Source organism: Aspergillus uvarum (assembly GCF_003184745.1).
Source record: "Aspergillus uvarum CBS 121591 unplaced genomic scaffold BO82scaffold_2, whole genome shotgun sequence".
Taxonomy (NCBI): Eukaryota; Fungi; Ascomycota; class Eurotiomycetes; order Eurotiales; family Aspergillaceae; genus Aspergillus; species Aspergillus uvarum.
Window position 1 is genome coordinate 875,246 of NW_020291299.1, and position 19,470 is coordinate 894,715.

General features: G+C 48.2%; 4 protein-coding genes across 4 annotated transcripts; 1 reads left to right on the forward strand and 3 right to left on the reverse strand.

The window, feature by feature from the left end:
• Positions 1–215: 215 nt before the first annotated feature.
• Positions 216–1,625, reverse strand: BO82DRAFT_380034 (ATP synthase complex assembly protein ATP12). The gene is made up of 2 exons (XM_025637729.1): positions 1,228–1,625; positions 216–1,141 (listed from the first exon to the last, which is right to left on the reverse strand). The coding sequence occupies exons 1-2, from the start codon at positions 1,529–1,531 to the stop codon at positions 348–350; spliced, it is 1,098 nt and encodes a 365-aa protein (XP_025497166.1). The 5' UTR covers positions 1,532–1,625; the 3' UTR covers positions 216–347.
• Positions 1,626–2,893: 1,268 nt separating this feature from the next.
• BO82DRAFT_271994 (glycosyltransferase family 2 protein) lies at positions 2,894–5,064 on the reverse strand (the record flags this gene model as incomplete). Its single annotated transcript, XM_025631009.1, has 4 exons — positions 2,894–3,007; positions 3,509–3,800; positions 4,035–4,904; positions 5,027–5,064. 4 exons carry the CDS (start codon positions 5,062–5,064, stop codon positions 2,894–2,896), a joined length of 1,314 nt encoding a protein of 437 aa, XP_025497167.1.
• A 9,078-nt stretch (positions 5,065–14,142) lies between these two features.
• On the reverse strand, positions 14,143–15,503 carry BO82DRAFT_350076 (SSH4 family protein). The gene has a single exon (XM_025634048.1). It carries the CDS (start codon positions 15,248–15,250, stop codon positions 14,321–14,323), a length of 930 nt encoding a protein of 309 aa, XP_025497168.1. The 5' UTR covers positions 15,251–15,503; the 3' UTR covers positions 14,143–14,320.
• A 468-nt stretch (positions 15,504–15,971) lies between these two features.
• On the forward strand, positions 15,972–19,236 carry BO82DRAFT_350077 (uncharacterized protein). The gene is made up of 2 exons (XM_025634049.1): positions 15,972–16,562; positions 16,640–19,236. The coding sequence occupies exons 1-2, from the start codon at positions 16,464–16,466 to the stop codon at positions 19,052–19,054; spliced, it is 2,514 nt and encodes an 837-aa protein (XP_025497169.1). The 5' UTR covers positions 15,972–16,463; the 3' UTR covers positions 19,055–19,236.
• The last annotated feature ends 234 nt before the right edge of the window (positions 19,237–19,470 follow it).

The window sequence follows — 19,470 nt, forward strand, 5'->3', positions numbered from 1 at the left end:
CCTCTAGACACAGGATGCCAAGTACGGTGTCCAATACAGCGGGAATCGCTGGGAATCCTCGGCTGCGAGGTGGGATGAGGAAAGGAAAAGGGGACGGAGGTAAGAATGGAAAAGGAGGCTGGTTGGATCGGCAGAAGAGGGAGGGAGGGGTCGGATCTGGGGAAGGCGGCGCGCGTCACTGGTTGTTGGGGGCCCCCGACAATTGAATATGACTGCTCATCGCTTCGCGCGCTTCGGGCGCTCCGGCAAACGGCTCACGCTCGAAGGAAAAGATAACATCTATTATATATGGAGTAAAATACATACATAACCCAACAGTCTTAACTGATGGCTGTATAGCCCGAGCTTCACCTAGTCTCTCCACTCACTACGACGATAACACTACCTAGCTGTCGACGAAGGTCTTCCTTGTCGACATCATGGGTATCTTCCACCTCGCCCCACATATCCGTCTGCCACTTGACTTCCATACTGGACGCTTCGGCTGCCTCTTCAATCCCAAATCTCTTCTGTCCGGGTCGTTGTAAGCCACGGAAGTTCTCGCTCCACTCGGCGACCAACCGAACAGCGATCAGAAGACTCTTCGCTGCGAGTATGCCTCTCTCAAGCGCGGCCAGATCGAAAGCATGCAGATTCATGACCCACTGTTGAATGATATCCTTGGTGACTTGCGGCTGGGATACGGGCAGGATGCTGTCGGCATCTAGAATTGGTCGAATATCGACTCCGGGCCAGACCTTGGTACCCAGAAAGGCAATTGTATCATTGGCGACCCTCATCTGCGCCTCTCGCAGACTTTCGACTTTTTCACCATTCTCATTGGTTTCTCCAAGGGAGTCGGCAGCTTCAGGCACCCAGCATAACAGCGTGTCGGTGTCCAGATAACGCATCGCGGTCTTCACAATCTGGTCCCTTGCGGACGACATGCCTTCCTCATCCTCTCGGGCGATATCCGCCGCCCGCGCCGTAAGAGATGTCAGCGGGATAAGATGATTTTTCAGAGCTTGCTGGGCGGTAGTCATCACATCCCACTCCAAAGCAATCGCATGCGCTAGGTAAGGTTTCGTCGACGGTATGGACAAGGCATCTTTGGACGGCGTTCTTATGGGGCGGGTGTCAAGCAAGACTTCGTAATTGCCTTCTATTATTGGGATCCAGAGCACGTTGGGAATCAAGTCAATCCAAGCCCTAAACGTATATTCGCCGCAGTAGCTGTTCAAGATTTACCTGACTTTTTCCGAACAATGACATCCTTCCAGAAGCGCTTCTTGAGTCCTGAAGAGGGCTTTTCTGGACGCGCATTTGCCTCCTTTTCGAACGGACTTTCCGATCGCAGTCCAGAGCATGCATCGAAGAAAGGCGCAGGTGATGGCGCCTTAGGGGGGGGGCCATGGGTAGTAACAGGGTGGGCAACAGCGGCTTTAATGCAGGAGGTTTTAAGGGAACGCGCAATAGCGCCATTGTGTCGAGCAGCCAGGGTCGAAACTGCCTGTCTCGACAGAGTTGCGTAGAAGTGAGAAACTCGCGGCATTTTCAATCAAAGACAATCTGCAGGAAGGTTTTGATACAGTGGAGAGATAAATGAGAAAAAAAGGCGAGGGAGCATGAACTGCTTCCAAGACAGCGTCGGGTCGGATTTCCCACTCGCTGGGCACAGAACGGAGGTGAAGTCGGGTCGGGGTCGGGACGCCACCGGCGCCACAGAATATGGAATGCGGTCTCCGCAACCTTGGAACTCGCCAGGTTTGCCCAGTGCTACTCGATTATCTTACTGCATGACGGGAAAAGTATGTGGCTTTACCTCTTGAGTGTTGTATGAGCTGTCTCGTGTATTCATCGGTAGAAAATTTCTTTTGTACTTATTCGCAATTTGTCACTTCTTCCCTCCCGTCAATATCAAACCCCGTACACTGCATACCCTGAAGAGATTGCGTACGTCAGATAGCCAATGACTCCCTCAATATGCCATCTTGCCATTCAGTCTCAACACCAAGCGAATGTCGGAAGTAGGCCTTTCTTATGGCTTACCCCTTCATTATGACCTATGGTCGAGATCAAGGCCCGGACATTAGGTAGGTGATGCGTTGCGCAAACTTGCAACATTCTGGCCTCCAATAAGAATACAGATATCTCATTAGCTATTAATGTTAACGGTATTCAATGATGTGCTTTACAGCTCAGACAATAATGCACAACAATCTGAGAACGAATGATGTCCTGGCTCAGTGCTTGGTGTAGAGGACAATCTGCTGACAAGCTATGACAAAGACAAGAGCGAGTCAGGACATCGAGAAGAAAATAAAACAGCAGAAGAGATGGACAGCAGCACAAGCACAATATTCAAGCCCGCACTTTTGTACTTTACATGAAGAGGATTGCCTTTTGATCAGATCCCCTTAGAAATAGTGGAAATAATGGAAATAACTTGGGTAGATCTGACCGCAGTTCAGTGTTATTCTGGCATTCCCAAAGCCCCAAAGGGCCCCAAAGCCCCAATTTATCCAATAGCCGTAGTAGATCCAGCTGGGTTCGATGAGAGTGTCGGGCAGGGTCAAGAACGGAAGAACGGGGAAGTTTGAAAGGACACTGTCGCGGAATAGGATACAGAAGCTGGGTAAATAGCCCCGCGAGCTGCTAAAAACTTGATGGGCCTGGTCTAGAATGGGATTTCTCAGAATCAGTGTCATGAGGGCGTTTCATCATTAGCACGAGTCATAGCATCCCGTGGGTATAGGATGGTCTCAAGGACGATGCTGTCCTCTCAACCAGAGTAGAGAAATATGGACATAGTGTTTCGACGATCAGACCGGTCCAGCCTTAGTCTCACAAGCACGGGCGGTTGTAGCATGGGGGGTGGAACGTCTATCGCTTTTGGAGTGGGCAGTAGCTGGCATTATTGCGTGATAAATTTTGGGTAATATGGCCGTTTCATGCGATCTATATCTGTTCGCTTCTTCATACGTTCGGCGTCGTAGTCGTCGGCGCCATCTCTGCTACCCCATGCAGTCTGAAGGGGGATCCCAAGTCAGCTCATGAATTCGAGAATTGAAGGATAGGCACGCTCCCAAAAACACCGCACGCGGCATAGACCCAGCAAGACTTTGGATAGCGAAGGGGCAAATGAAGAGAGAGTTTGTGTATGAATGAAAAGATAGGTGAGGGGCTTATAGTACTGAACGGTACTTGAAGGATTGATTACAGGTGACGATAAACAGGAAAAGTGAAAGTGAGAGGCGAATGCGGATGGAACGGTGGTTGGAGAGGAGATCGCCTCGAAGATCCAGGAGGTGGAGTAGAATAGGTCGGGCGGCAAACATAGCTCGGAATTACCCAGACAGGGAAGGCCGTTCAGAATGAACACGAAGACATGAGTATGCACGAGGGGACAGGGGTGACATGTAAGGCGAGAGGGTCTGGGCTGAGGACAATCCGAGCGTGGCTCTCCGTCTCCAATGAATGCCCTGGACTGGGGTAATAGATACTGTTGTAAATTGAGAATGCAACTTACCACATTGAGAGTGAGCACGGCGTAGATTTTGATTCCCCCGTGGAAATACCCAAAGAGTATTGACACTGGCAGCAGAACGAAGTCCACGGGATATCGAATGTAGTGCCCCAGAAGCTTGATAAACTTGCTCATGAGCATCCAAGCTCCAAGTATTTGCATAGCCATTGTATGAGCATAAATGTCCCAATCTACCGTGGCTTTGTGGCACAGCAAGAGGAGAAGCAAGTCACCCAACAGCGCTGGGGGCGAAAGTGTCGTCAAATGAACAGCATATGCACTCCAAGGTTGGCGGCTACAAAAGGAATTAGCATACACAAAACCAACAAAGACCAACAGCAGCTTAATGAGAGCTCAGAATATGCCCAAGGTTGCTAGCAAACGTCTCTGTTTCACTCTGCCTCATTGCGCACCGTGAAACAACGATGTACTATCCCCAAATATGCTCAGAACGGATTGTTCAGGGCAGGCCAAGAAGGGTAACCTGAGGGATGGTTTGAACAAAGGTAAAATGGCAAGGTAAACTTACTACCAAACGTGTTTTTCATGAAACATGCTTGTAAGGTTGCTCCGCCAATTGCTTCGAGACCAGCGTGCACATTGTTTCAGGAACTTCGGGTTATTCTCCAGAGTGGTCAAGACCTCGGCCTCAGGGTGGTACTGCATGTAAGTCTCCCAGCCATGAGAGACCATCCAGCGAGTGATGAAGTTATCATCGTCTGCGTTTAATTGATATTTGCTAAACCACCATTCCTCGTTTGTGAAAGCGTATGTAAACCCTTCATCTTGGAGAATCTTGGTCCTGTACGCGACTGTGCGTCCGGACATGCAGGGCAACCCTCCATCTATGTGCGTGGTGGCTGCGCAATCAAAGTTTCGTCGTTCGAGATACAAGGCCCCAAGATATCCCCAGATGCGCTGGGACATGGTGGGTGCAATAGCACGGCGCAGCCGTTGGCAGGTGACCACACCACCGAACCGCTCATCCTTTTCGAAAGGCGCCAGGATCCAAGGAAGTACTGTGCGTGGCCAACTCACATCGTCATCTGCAAAGACGGTAATTGCCGTGCGTACCTCTGGGATTGCTCGTGTCATCTGGCGGCGTTTGTTCGGGTGCGTCACTGTGAACAGACGAATTTTGGACTTCGAAGCAGGCATCAAGCTCAGCATGTGTTCGGCCTTCTTTCTATTCGCCTCGATCGTGACCAACAATAGTTCGAAGGGATGATTATCGAGGATTGTCCTTATCGTCTCCACAAGTTCATCGCCGCACCCTTCCAACGTAGGAAGTATCACCGTGACATCTTGGGCAGTGAGCTCCGGGTTCTCGGGAAGAGGAATGGGCTTGAAAGTCCAGAAAGAAACCAAATTTACCACCAGACGAAAGTATCGGTAGATACTACAGGCCAAACGAATCATCAGCACATGCATCCCAATCGCTCTGGGACTCAGAAAATGAGTGGGAGGCGGAATTGAGGCAGCAATATGGTCCCAAGGAGTATTGACGTGAATGTCACTTACAAAAGAGCAACAAATGCTCGCATAAATGGAAATTCCATGATCATCGCAACCTTGCAATCACTTACGGATGGATCACTCGAGTTTAAAGGCCTAAAGCCAAGGAAGTTGGATGCGAGAAGTGCCTTGATCTGCAATCGATCCGCGCAGAATGAAGTATTGAACCAACGAGTAATGTTCGTGAACCAATACGGCGTTGAACACTAATCTTGCAAAGAACCAAGCAATGTTGGTACGGACGAAAAGTGACAATCCAACACTGACTCAGAAAGGAAGAGGTCAATCTGGGGGCAAAGGGGGTGACAGGAGATCGTGGGATGTCCGATTAGGGAAGGAAGCCCAAGCAAAGTTAACGAATGTCTGAAGTAGAAAAGCTTTCACCCTCCGAGGTCATAGGAGCGCTCTGCGAAAGAAAAAAAAAAGGATGAGGGCAAGACTACCAGATCAATTGGTTCCTAGAGAGAGTAAGTGCCAACTACTTATGGGCAGGGAAGCAGCATTCGAGACTTTTTCATTGTTGCAAATGGAGACGCTGGAGCGGCGGAATGGCAAGGAAGGCACATGGTCAAGACCGACATCCAGACAATAAATTGAACCAATCCGTAAAGAGAAATATAAATAAGTTACTCGTGGGCTCCAGTTCCTTTGTCATTTCGAGTGTCATGCAGGTGTATTTTTGCCTCGTGCGTCAGAGACCCTGGATCTAGATGGACTGATGGAGGATAGTGAGGGTGGAGAAGGGATTGGCGGCGGCCCATGCATGCAGCTACGTACAGACTACTACAGTGCAAAAGTAGGCTAGTGCTAGCGATATAGTCCAGAGAGTGGAGACTAGTATTATTGCTGGTAGTGGTGGGTGGTGGGTGGTGGATGGTGGATGGTGGATTGACTCTCGCAGTAAGATGACGAGACCAAAGTCGAAGCTAGCCACTAGTTCTATTTACTAGAAATTTTGTACTTTACCCGGGAGGTGGGGGGGGAGGCGGCGGGCAAGAAATAGGGGATGAGGATTGGAGAGAGAAGGGGGGACGATGGGAAAACAAAACGGAGGCCATGCTAGTATAATTCATGATTCTGGTAAATGCCTCTCAAGTTACTTGAAATGGTGCTGTAGGTGAAATAAAGGGAGTACAGAATGTCCCAACTTGAATGTGTCTACGACATGCTGAACAAGCTTGTATCTAGAAACAAGTACACAGACTAGGTACTTGGTATGTGGGCGAGTAAGTAAATAATTGAGTACTGGCCACTGTGTTAGGAAAAGACCATTGCAGAAGAGGAGTCAATCTAGCACTATACTCCCCTCTTGCTCTTGCCTCTCGGAGATATGGCATTTGTCGCGTCGGAGGTCCAAGCTTACAACCACACATATCTGCCTCCCTCCCTCTCTCCCTCTTCTCTTAAATCCCTGCAGCAGCCGAATGTTACACTAGAGAATCTATGGACATCTAGTCTCCCCAATCCTCTATTATATTGTTGTGGTCACCCTCATAGCCCGACTACGTAATCCGCTCGTAAAGTCCATTTGCAATACTCCGTACTGAGGTGGCTTTTCGACTATATTCGACAGGCAAGAGACGCCGATGAGCCGACAGCCTAAAACAACTAGGGAGAACAATACTGAGTAGGTGGAGGCGACCAGAGTTTGTTTGTCGGCTGGGGGATCAGCCAACTAAACAAGGAATCACAAGTGGGTAAAGTATAGACTAACCTACTGGCAACGGTAACTTAGGTAGCTACTCCATCAAGTACAGTTCAATAAATTCGATCGCAACCTCGAGCTACTCACTGATACTTTCTCAAGGCCGGCCTCGGCTCTTGTCGACCTCCAGTGGCAGGTGCGCCAATTCTTCTCCTGTAAAGTTCTTCATACCCATCGATGACCTTGGAACAACCATTGGATACGACCCGCAGCTTTCTCTGCCCAGAAGACACAAGAGAAAATGTATCGATGTAAATTACAAACGCGAGTTCAATGACTATGATCAAAGTGAATTAAAGCCCGCTCACAATGTATATCAGCGGAGAGCAGGAAATCAGAGACCTGATTCAATTCCCTCCCATGGGTCAAGGAGGTACGGAAGACACTAACGGCTGACAATGGACTTCTGTTCCTATCGAGATGCAGCATGGTGCATTTGATCTAAAGATATCATTAACATTAATTATAGTGTTGATTAGTACACAAGTTAGGTGTCTAATTATCGAGATTCAAGTAATTGGTTAGCTACGGTCGGGGATTTTACTTAAACAAAATGAGGGATGAGGGATAAATATGAAGACGGGGATAGCCGTCCAAGTGAGCAAGGTGGAAAGTGGGAAGACAAAAGCACGGAGTAGAAAAAGAGCAAAAAATCAAAATAAAATAGAAAACCAAAAAGGAGGTGGGAGGAGAAAGAGAGGGGGGGGGGAAGAAAAAAAAAGTTATACCAGCTTATTCACGTGCTACTCAGACTTCATTCTTATTCAATTAGACACACAGCCCGCATGACACTGCCGGTATTACCGTTACCATTCCGGAGGCGGCATCGGGAGTCCGCTGGCCTTCGGGATTGATTTTCTTAAGCATCATCACAACCTCAAGCAATCGATGCTATCTATCCCTTTGCTCGAGCTTCCCAATATGCACATGATACCAAGAATTCCTTTCTAAACTGCTAGATTTAGTAGTACTACCTTGTCCTTGGTCAAAATTACTCTAGAGTGGCGACCGATCGATGTTCTGTACTGCTGTTCTGTACTCTATGATACTTGGAAAGTATAGGGCATGTTAAATCCACCACTGCATGGTTGTTCGAATTAAGCCAAAAGGAAAATGATTAAATCATGCCTGGGATGTATGCCACTCGACAGCAAGCATTACTATCTCGGAAAGGAAAAGGTAAAAATTTGAATCACTACAAATTTACTAAATGGTATTTATGGAAGGCATTACTTCTACTTCTAGTGCAGTTCACAGGTTGAATCAATCCAATGGACCTTGAGATCACTAAGACCTGGAGTGCTTGCTGTCTACCTAGAACTCTGGGCAATATCTTACTGTGCCTGCAGATCTTGAAGCAGTAGATAATGACCAGCCAAATATGATGTGCATTCGCACGAGTATAGGTCGGGGCAAAGTGGCTAAGCGACAGCTTCCGGGCGTCGTGGAACAAAGGTCCACAGCAAGTGACAGGTATGATCTCCCTTCAAAGTTCATTCAAAAGAGGAGTGGATTCCTGACATCTATCAGTGACGCCTGTGACTATTGAAGATGAACTGACCTAGACAGCCGGCAGTCGAGAATCAGGAGGGAGCAGGTACAAATCTGAGGCCCATTCGCGATTTTATCAATATCAACGATGCAGCTTAGTCGACCGGCGACTGAGTCTTGAGGGTTCAGCATCTGGTGCATTGTTGTCCCGATCAATGGCCTGGAGCATTGGCCCGGGGAGGAAACGAGCTTACAACTACAATGCCTGGTGGAATGATTTCATTTAATGGTTGACTACTTACATGGTAGATCTGCCTTACCGATTGATTGAACCACAGCTGACGGCATAGCCATGCAAACCTCAAAGCTGTAAATGTGCAAGCCAATTGGTGATCCTAGTGGCGATCTCTCAAACCCGTCTGACGAGCCCACCGGCCGCGCTCATATGGCCTATGATAGCGCTCACAGAAACAGGTCGTGGAGCTTGGGTGGGGAAATGAGCAACATTAGCATATGCTGATAGTACCTCACGTAGTAGTGCTCATAACACTAGTACAAGTCCGTGTTATGTGGTTGATGCTCATGCTACACTCACTACATCCAACAGAATGCGGCTGGGCGCCTTCCAATTCTCGGTGGACCATAAGAAAATCAATTGCTATGGTTAAGCCTTGATTTGAGAAGGGAGCTTGCTCCCCATCGCAAGATCGATACTCAGGGGCGGCACATTTATCCACAATGATCGCTGGCTTCATGGATTCACATCCAGAGGTTTGACAGATGGCTCGTGCGTGCATCTTGTTTGTGGCAAAACTTAGCCCTTATCCTCCGGTAAAATTACACTTACGTATACTCCGCAGGCGTAATTCCCTTCTTGCCCCAGATAGTTTCAATAGCGGCACAGAAACAGAAATGAAAAAATCTACCTAGGAGGTAGGTAGTAGTACACTAGTAAGGCAATCGCCTTGGCTGGGAGCAATTCTAGAACTGCTAGGGACATTGAATTGACGGCGCCCCTCGCCAGCTAGATTATTTTCCTACTACTACCAAGCAGGACTTGCAACAAGATTGGGGTCTTTAACCCACTTGCTACACCCTTGGCTTGTCCGTTCTCGGAGCCCACCAGTCTGGTCACCCTTCTATGGTGTAGGTTCATACGTGAGAACCGGCGTCACTTATCTCGCTGCTGGGAGTCTTGACCTCGATACTCTTATGGAGTTCCGTTGGAGATCAACACAACTAATTGAGTTGTTACCAAGTCAAACGGCGTTTTCGTAGAATTCATCTCTCAATAGTATAATCAGGACCGCTGTTCACACTTTAGCTCCAAATATAGAGCGACTAGTATTGTGCTGTACAGACTACAGACGTAGCATAGAGATGCTTCAAGGATCCACCCATTTCCCTTGCTCTCATTGAACCGCTTCTGCGTCTGCTTATCATAACGTGAACGTGCGGCCCGAGCTCCACCTCTTGTCTAAGGATAGACTCGCATTATCCCAACGATTCTGGCTTGGCGCACAAGAATTCTGTGGGCTTTTCGTGATCGTGCAATCGTTTATCTTTTATCTAGGGATGCCTTCTTCCGCAGACTACTCCCGGAATGGCAGTTGCATGGACAATGGATGGATCCTACCTTTCCTTGCTAGTGTGCTAGGTGAATTGTAGCCCGCCAGCCTTACTAGTGGCTGCAGATGGAAGTGGATGCTCCTGCAAGTCACCTTAAACGGTTATGTGCTTCAGAACTCGGCGGGGCGGTTGCAGGCTTGCAGATAGTGTCACATACTCAACAGAAAGCTTCCAAGCTAACCTGGTGTTCTCTTAACGGTAAGTTAGAGCACAGTGTTCTATGATTGAGCAGTCGAATCTAGTTGCGAAAAATGGTTGTATTTGTTGTGATGGGAGATTTACGGACTCCGAGGACCGCCCGACTGACTAGGCCCGGTATAGAAGTGAGTGTTTTTACCCAATGACAGCGCAATAAATTCTCGTATATTACCGCCCGTGTATGAACTTCGTCTTGACTCGGCACTAAATACGGTTCGGAGGATTACACAAACATCCGGAAGATGTAGCCAGACACGTACGTCCGTGCGGGTCAAGTCTGCCGATTTGATGCTCGACCCTTTTCGAGTGCTCTGCATGTACATTACGGTACTGTACTTAGCCCGCTTGTTTTATTCCTCTTGGCTCTAGGTAGTCAGAAATCCGTTCGTTCAACTGAGGTGACAGGGGTTTAGTGATCTAATGAGTATTCACGAATTCTAATTAATGAACCTTGTTTTGATTCCTCCTCGGTCAGCTACCAAAAGTTTCACAGCAAGGGCGTAGAGCTGATCTGCCTAACATGACTTGCCAACGGTGTGGCTTGGACATATAGGCGAGTAAAACAGACGCGTACAGGACATATCTCGGCTGCTGCACGGACATATCTGGTATTATGTACTAGACTTCGTCTCTCTCCACATATACCCGGGAATGACCGAGGAAGTATCCATTCCGGCGCGCCCACACAATTCGCTGCTCGTATGTTGTGATGGGCACCCTGAGTACGTACAGGAAGAAGTCGCGAATCGGGTCATATTAGTCAGGTCATATTAGTCAGCTGTTGTTATACAGAGCACGCAGTACTACATGGTATGAGTTGAAGGGTGGTGTTCAGTGCTTGTACTAGTAGCTAAGTAGAAAGGTTGAACACTGATCTCATCACACATCCCTCGATGTTGTCCAATTGATTCGTGACCAGGTTCATGATTCAGTGTGAGGATTGGCTACTAATAAGCTAGGTTTTGCACAACACATAATATGCCGTGCTCAGAACACTAGGTACCCTATCCACCAAAGATTTCAAATAGCTCAATATGTACTATATTGTGCATAGGTGTGTGAAGACATCCTGACCGTCAAATGAAATAGTTTACATGCCATCTACCGGCGAATGCTTGTGGCGGGAGTGAGATGCAGAGCTAGCCCATTATCAACAGACGCTGGTTTGCCTATCAAGGCTATATTAATGTTCACCGAAGTGCTCACTGCGACCTGCCTCAGAGGCCTAAACTTCTATATGAAGTGCCGCTTACACTGGCATTATCTTTTACCCGCATACCAAGGTCGCGCTTATCAGGAAACTATGACAGATTCCGTTCCCCATCGATCAACGAGGGAGATGACATGCAGCGTATGCGGTCGATCAGCACGCCAGCCGTGTTTATACGACACCACTCAATCTAGCTATCCGAATCCGTACTTATCTAGACTCGAGGTGAAAATATGCGCAAGTTGATATCACGCAACTTTGCTCGAGTATGAGAAAGGGGCCTATGATTCACTCGGCCGTGGCTCTGTGAGATCAATTGCCGGAAATAGCTCTCCAACGTAGGCCTCGTCTTCCAGAGCAATACACCTGGTAGACCTACAGTCTTCAGATGGACTCCGTTTGAGTGATATTATCTTCTGGTGAAGGCGGACTGTGCACATTTTAGCGCAGCCTAGTATTTAGCGCAGCCTAGTACTTACTGGTGGGATCCTCTTCCATGTAAGTTACAGTACGCAGTACATACCCATACAAAAATACTCGTATGTAGGAGTAAATTGGGGCCGCACACGCTATGGGGCAATTCTTTGCTGCAAGTGAACCCGCTTCCACAATAAGCGTCCGATGGTTGGTAGAACACTGCAAAGCCTGCGGCCCGCACGTTACGGATCCGGCAGCGATGAGCGAGGGGAAACTGACTACTCCGTAGTCGTAGACTAGGTTGGCACTATTCATTTATCTAGACGCCGTGGACCGGCTATTCAGGAAACTTGCTGCGTTTAGACAGACACATAGCACTCCTAGTCTCATGTTCCCAGTTTCGACCAAGCTTGAGTGAATACCTAATGATTGATAGCAGAAATGCATGGCATTACTAACCAAGCAGAAGACGTACAGGGAACGGTCCCAACGAATGCAGAGGAGTGGCAAGGCAGACACGGTTTACTTAGAGTACTCGTACATACAGCATTGTAACGTAGGGTGCAAATTGATCTACTTCCAATGCCGACAAGCCACACCACTGCGAGTACCGGCATTCACACTCTATTACTCTCTTCTATAGGGCTTTTGGACTTCCGTTCATGATATTTTCATTCCAAATGTGAAGTGTCAGCCTGATCCTCCGTAAGCTTCATGCTGTGTCCTGCAATATCCTCAATATGGTGATGATCGAGTGCTAAGATTGAAGACGGGTGATTTGTGGCACTGTATGTATATCTACCGGATAGCATGGGCCGGAATTGAGCAAGGCGTTAAGCAACCCGCTTCAGCCTGCTCTCTCTAGTTACTACATGAGAGCATTTGTAGGATTTGCTATTGGGGGGAGTGGGGGTGCTACGGGTTACTGGAGCTTGACCAGGCCATTTGTGGTTTCCCAGTTCCCTCACAAGAGGCGTTCTAAGTTCAACTTGCTTCGCAAATATACGAGTACTGTGACCTCACGGTATAAAGAAATGATAGAGGCGCGGGTCCGAATTCGTTATATAGTGCTTGTTGTGATATAGAATAGATGTAAATAGATATTCACGTGATTTACCAAGGATATGAGGCTAGCTGATTAAGCAGAACACTCGCTTTTGACCCGGTTTTTCCCTATTTAGGCAAATTTTAGGCCTTTGATATATTGGAATTCTGAAAATTTGTATGGGGGAGAAAAGCTAATGTAACGAAATTCGCTATAAGGTGAATTAGCGAAATCTGTATGGTAAAACTCATCAGGCTCTTCTGGAAATTCGTTGTATGGCGTAAATTCGTATAATAGGATTTCATTATACCGTGAGGTCACAGTAGTGGATGGCAGCTGCAGCAGCAGGATACCCCTCTGGTCATTCCACTCCACTACAAAAATGTAGTACCTACTCCACGAACTGCGCACTCATATCCTGAATTTGGCTTTCTAGCATCCCTCTCCTTTTAACCTCCATTTTGCGAAAGCCGTGAAAACTCCTGGGGGCAGAATTACCAGGCGGTGTCCGAACCGACATTTGTATATACAGTACCATGATGAAGCACCAAGCTACTTACACCTACTGTACAATAACCGAATCAAAGTAGCAGTCCGCAGCGATCCTGCCAACCTCTTTTGGCCATAAATCACAATCGATTGACGGATGTTTTTGGACTAGAGAGTCATGCATGTGCAGATTTACAAGTTGACTCCAATACAACAGAAAGCTGGGTAACTAGTTTCATACTATATTTTACGCACTGTACTATACATACATTCCAATTTGGGTACCGTAGATCTGCCGACTTCTTCCAGTCTCATCTGCAACTCCATCATATTCATGCTTATCTTCCAAGGCGGAGGAGATAAGACTATCTGATAGTTACTATGGCTACTATGCTACATACCCCAATTCCACTTTACGGCAAGCAGCATCATAGGAATTGTCCGATTTCTTCTTCTATCGGGAATGAGTGCTCATCAGTCCCCATTGATGAAGGCTATACAGGAGTATAGGACATGTATGATCTGTCTGAGGTGTGACGTCAGTGCTCGCATATCGGCTTGAGAACCATGTCCTTTCCCCCCTTTTATGGTTCCCGTCGTCCGTTGACAGCATCAGCGGAAATGCGGTTAAACTCCCCCTGTACACTAATATACTGAGCATGTGCATCAGTAGGGGAATCCTCAGCCAATCTGCAGGTCTCTTTCTAGAAGATCTCATTTCTTAGCGTTGTAGGTGTCGAGTACCAGCTGCCTGTTCTGTTCATCTTTGCCCCCACCTCAGCTGTCAGGTTATTCTGCCGACTTGGCTTTTCACGACTTGCTAGTTTTCATATATATTGATTGATTTACCATCAAAGGCAGGTCCAGTTTTGCCTGCATGTGCGCACATATAGGAATGTGCAGCAATATGGCAGAATACATTTGTTCCTGCCTGTACTGCAGGATTCTTCCAATCCTTCCCATGCGAGCATAAGAGTTCATTACTAAGGTGTATCCCAAGGCTTTACTCCGACTCCGAGGTCCAGTTGAGCCAGAGTCGTAGTGCAAACAAACAAGTTGCAATATACGTGCGCCAGCATCGAGGCTAACTAACGTGCGAGTAGATCAAACAACATATTATGGAGTCCATAGCCAAGCTGTGGGATTAAACTCCACAACAAACTCCACCACTCCAAAAAGCCCTATAGCCCCATAGAGGTCGAAATCTCCTTCTAACCCCTGAATTCCGCCGGAGTCCTCATCTCTTTCCTCAGCAAGATCCCAAGCCCCCACCTGTTGTCCATCACGAGTAAAGCATACGGTTACATCAACTCTGTTTTTATCGCATGACTGTCGAAACAACATTCCTAGGCCAACCGTTTCTCCTTCGCGGAATTCACTTGTAAAAGGCTTCCCGCCCCAGGAGTCATTCACAAAGCGACAGCCATCATCAGAGAAGACGCCGAGACTCCCTCGCTCCCAGCCGGGAGACCTCCAAGATGGATATGGCTTTGCCACATATCCAATAGCGAACCCGCTAGGTTCGGCAGGCCTGCTGCTAGACCTTCCGCCGAGGCCTAGTAATTTGACTTCGAAGTAGATTGACTTGACCATATTTGTGCGAAGAGGGGAGTCGATCAGAGAGAAGTAAAGAGGCAAGTTAGTTGTCAGTATAGAGTCACTGTTTCCGTGGCCCGTGGAGCCCGTCCAACGACCCTGAGGAGCAACATGCACATTGCCATGAAACTCCAACGGCCGTACTGGTGTCAAATCATATTGCTCCACAGATCTGTAAGCAGCAACAGATGGCATCGCTGGGGAATCTAGTGGATGTGCATCACAGAACTCGTGCGCACGCAAAGCGTCATGGGAGGAGGCATTGCCAGTAGATGAGTAAAGGTAGCTCGCTGCTGGTGGAGGCAAGCGATCTTCTTCTGGAGACTCTTGCCAGTTGTGGTATGGAGAAGGAGCCGGAGGCTGTAGGAATGTGCTCGCCGACGAAGAAGCGACAACATTTGCGTAATCCGGCGGAGACTCCTGGCATACGTTCTTGGGTCGTTGATCCATTTGAACACTCGAATCGAACTTTCACCCATATGTCACGTTTGATACTTCATATATCGTCACCCTCTGCCACCTTGCTGTCTGTTCTCTTCTTGAAAATGCGTCACAAGATGATCAGAAGAACGAGCTGATATTCAAGCATCGAAATATCTTGATTGCCACACCACTATGGTATGTAGCCATAGCACAGTTGTAGTTAATGGCCGATGGAGGCTTGGACTTGCTCCGTGGGTGGTTGATGAGTGGGCGGGTCTCGGCAGGGCTCCTTAATACAGTATGTACGTACATACTGTAAAGTTATTTGTGTGGTTCTTCAAGCCCCACCTCCGGGGTCAGCTGTATGTCGCATGCACCCGTACAATACAGTACAGTACACTGTCTTGAACGAACTCCGATAATTAAGCATACGGATAGATTTATTGTCAATCGCCCTGAATATCAATCTGCACACGTATTTTGAAAGCCCATTGCAACACCTTCTGGCTCCGCAGTTTATCTTTCATGCATATGATGGAATAGAAAAGACTTGCCCCTTGTTTGCCGTCTCCTCTTACGCGCTCATCTTACTCGGTTGCACTCTCCGGTTCCTTACATGAATCTTTAAAAAACCACTACTTATACTAGGTATGTACTATCTAACTACTCACTAAGTTAGAGCGTGCATGCATCAATGCCCAATGAGCCCGGTAGAGTCTTCCTACGTTGCGAAACCTAGGCCTGCGAACCTCGCCCCCGGATTATCATGCCACTCTGATGCTCCTGAGTGTTTAGGGCCAAGGATAGAGAGGAGTTGGAGAAAGCAAATGAACCAAAACAGTCAAAAGAGTTCATTCACGGATGAAGCATCGATTTGGACCTCGACCGGCGTGACATTAGACCCTTGCAGCTGACCCGCCATCTTCTTACCCATGTTTGTGGGATCCGAGCTTCGCGTGCTGCTGGCCTGCAGCTGGTGAGGCGGCTGAAACCGCTGTTGCAGTTTGTTCAGCCCCCGAACTCCCTGTTACTTTGTGCTAATCAACATTCACAATCTGCCTTACACCCCTAGCAGGTCCCTCACCAGTACGAAATCTTCTATCTGGCCCAGCCCCACAACTAAGAGCGATTGGTGATATTCATGACTAGGCTCGGTTCAGGTTGTCTCTCCGCCAGTGAACGCCTTGTGCTATGATCCCCCCAGCCAGTCACCTTTTGTTGCTGGATCTATGTCGCAAAGATGAAGCAGGATCAGAACAGCCACTTGAGTAGAAGGCCACGCAGACCGTCTATCACTCAGCAAATCCAGCGCGCACTCGGCTTTGACAAGCAAACGCATGTGAGTATCATATCCTCTTACATATACCTCATGTCTGTTATCGACAAAGCACTTTTGGACGCTGATTCTCTCGAAAGCAGCCCCAGGGCAAGCAAGGCCAAAGTCCGAAGGCTACTCACCAGACAACAAGGTCCGAACCGGAAAAAGCAGCCACCCAGCGATCAAATTCGAATTCTTCAAGCAGCAGTGGGCATTCTCAGATAAGTACAGAGGAGGGTCAACGTGACGACTCGAGGCAATCTATCGGCGACGTTAGGGCCAAGAGACTATCAGCATCACTATTCAACGCGTATCCATTAAAAAGGACGGGATACTCTTTTGAAGGCGACATTGCGGTAACACTTAATAACAAGGCCCCAGCGAGGGGACACAATGACGCTCCCAGGAACAAAAAGACTCGGGCTACGAAGCGGTTGGAAGCAGATCGGGCAGAGCTCGAGAAACAGCTCCTCAGGCGCGAACAGGCCGAGGAATCCAGAAAATCCCGTCTACTGAAAAGGGAAACCCGCCGTCTTTCCAAAAAACAACCTTTAGACAGGTGGAGCAGGGCGTCGAGTGCGAGTGCGGATGATTCTCGGTCCTCGGCTAGGCTTTCTTCCATGTTCTCCATTTCAAGGCGCTCATCGCGCTCTCGACCGAGCTCGGCGCACGAGGCTGACCGGGGACTATGCCAACAGTCACCTAGCACCGCAAAGTCAAGGCCGAATGCAGACTTGTATCCAGGGGATCGGGCGCTGTTAAAAGTACCAGAGCGATTCAGCATTGCGCTATCGAAAGAGCTCACTGCGGCAAATGCATTGCTTTCATATCACAAGGACGGTCCCCTGGGGAAGCCTACCCATTCGACCGTAGACTATGATGTGAACGAGACCAGCAAATCGCGGCTGCCCCACGAGTGTCTGGTCCACCACGAGACAAGGCAGGGGCCAGCCGCATATAGAAACGAGAGTCATACTTCCCCATCAGCAAAGCCCGAGCTAAGAGCCCCAAACGCGTCGCAACAAACAAGAGACTTGGACCGTACCTCGTTTTCAGCGGTCCTGAATACAGAGACAAGGATCTCTGAGGTTGTTCAGACCTCTGGGCGTCTACTGCCAAATATAAAATCCGCTATCGAAGACACCCAAGACACCCGCGCAGATTTGGTTTATAAACACGGGGACTCCCGTTCATATGAAGTTGAGCAGTCCGCTGCAAGGCCTCAGCACCCCAATGAATTCACCACTTCACAAAAAGAACCCTGGAAAGCCAGTTCGGCAAGGCCTTCCAATAACAGACAGTTTCAGAGGCAATATAGAAAATATCAGTCATCGCCCCTGGCAGAGACCTCGGTGGGTGACTTGGCGAGCGGACCAGCTTCAACCAATCCAACCTCATTCAAATCAACCACCCAAGTCAGAGTTGAGAAAATGAAACAAGCCTACTCCAAAGGCTTGGAAAATGGCATAACTGTCAGATCAAGCCCGGTGCGACCGCTACCGATCAATCATCAAGGCCTTAGCGCTTCATCTGAAAGAGCAAACATTCACAGACCTGCATATAAGTATTGCGACGGCGACCGGCCAATATTCTCAAACAAACGCCCTCAATATACCTCCAATGATAATGTGCATAGGATTCAAGATGAAAAAATAGATTCGTTGGCATCAAGTATGGCTGAATTCGGGCATTCGCATGATGGGAGAGCAAAACTTCACTCTCGGGCTTCAGTCAGCTACAGCGCTGGCGTCGGGCAGAGCAAGACCAAGGCCATGTGCAAGCTAAACTCCTACCTCGATCATGAGGCATGTCTCACTAAGTCCAAATGGACTTCAGAGGTACAGAGTCCACAAGTCACCCATACATATTCTGCCGATCAACCACTGCCATTTGACTGGTCTCTGTCTTCATTGGACATTTCATCTCGCGAGATGTCGGCAGATGATTACAACACGGCGGATGAGGGTCTTTCCGTCGCTTCACAATCAAAAGATGAGAATGACTTTCCCGCAATGTGTCCAAAAAGTCCTGAAATTGAGAATTCTAGGCATGACTTTAGTGCTTGTCTTTCACCAGCACGGAAGCAAGCACCAGCCGCGATATCTGGTACTTTGCTGATACAAACCAAAAACTCCGGCGACCAGCCGAAATACTGCCCAGGTCGGCATGTTTCTAAGGTATTCCTTATCTGCTGCGTTTGTGGGCAATGGCATGATATTCCTTCGCAAATGTATTCAGAGTACCTCTATGGCCAGGATCATCCCACTCCAACAAATCACGAATGTCCGACAGAGGAAAGAGAAGTAACTGTCACTGATAAGGAGAACGATCTTGCTATGTCCAGAAGCGGGCAATCGAGGCAATCTATCAGCCAACCATGTACCCGTAGCGCATCCGACAGACTAAGTATAGCAGCTCACTCGCTTCATAGCTGCTGGTGCGGACACAAGATGAGCCAAGCATGTTGCGAAGGATGGAGTACTGTTGTCCATTTACGCAAGAGGTGCCACTAAGTCACGAACCTTGTCGGCAAATTCGAATTGATGTCTTCTTTCTGCATTCTCGCGCCACGGACAGCATTGGTTTTACTGCGATCAGCGAGCCTTAGTGGCGCGCTCTTATAAATTGTCTTTAGCTCTCATATCAGATTTAGATTATGGTCGGAGAGCCTTATCTGTTTCTTCATGAACATATGTAGCAAACCTTGGCCTAAGATCCCTCAACTCATTTCCTTGTACAAGACTTGTGTGCGAATTGGAAGGCAGATTTGCGATTTGATGTGTGGGCTCGTATTGTAGCGGGCAATCGATAGTTGCCTTTAGTGTGGAGCCTGCGCAGGGGTACTGTAAAGTATACAATACGTGGTACTGTACGGTCTACATCAGTAACTTTGACCTGCCTCGTCACCTTTCTTCTTTCCCTTCACCTT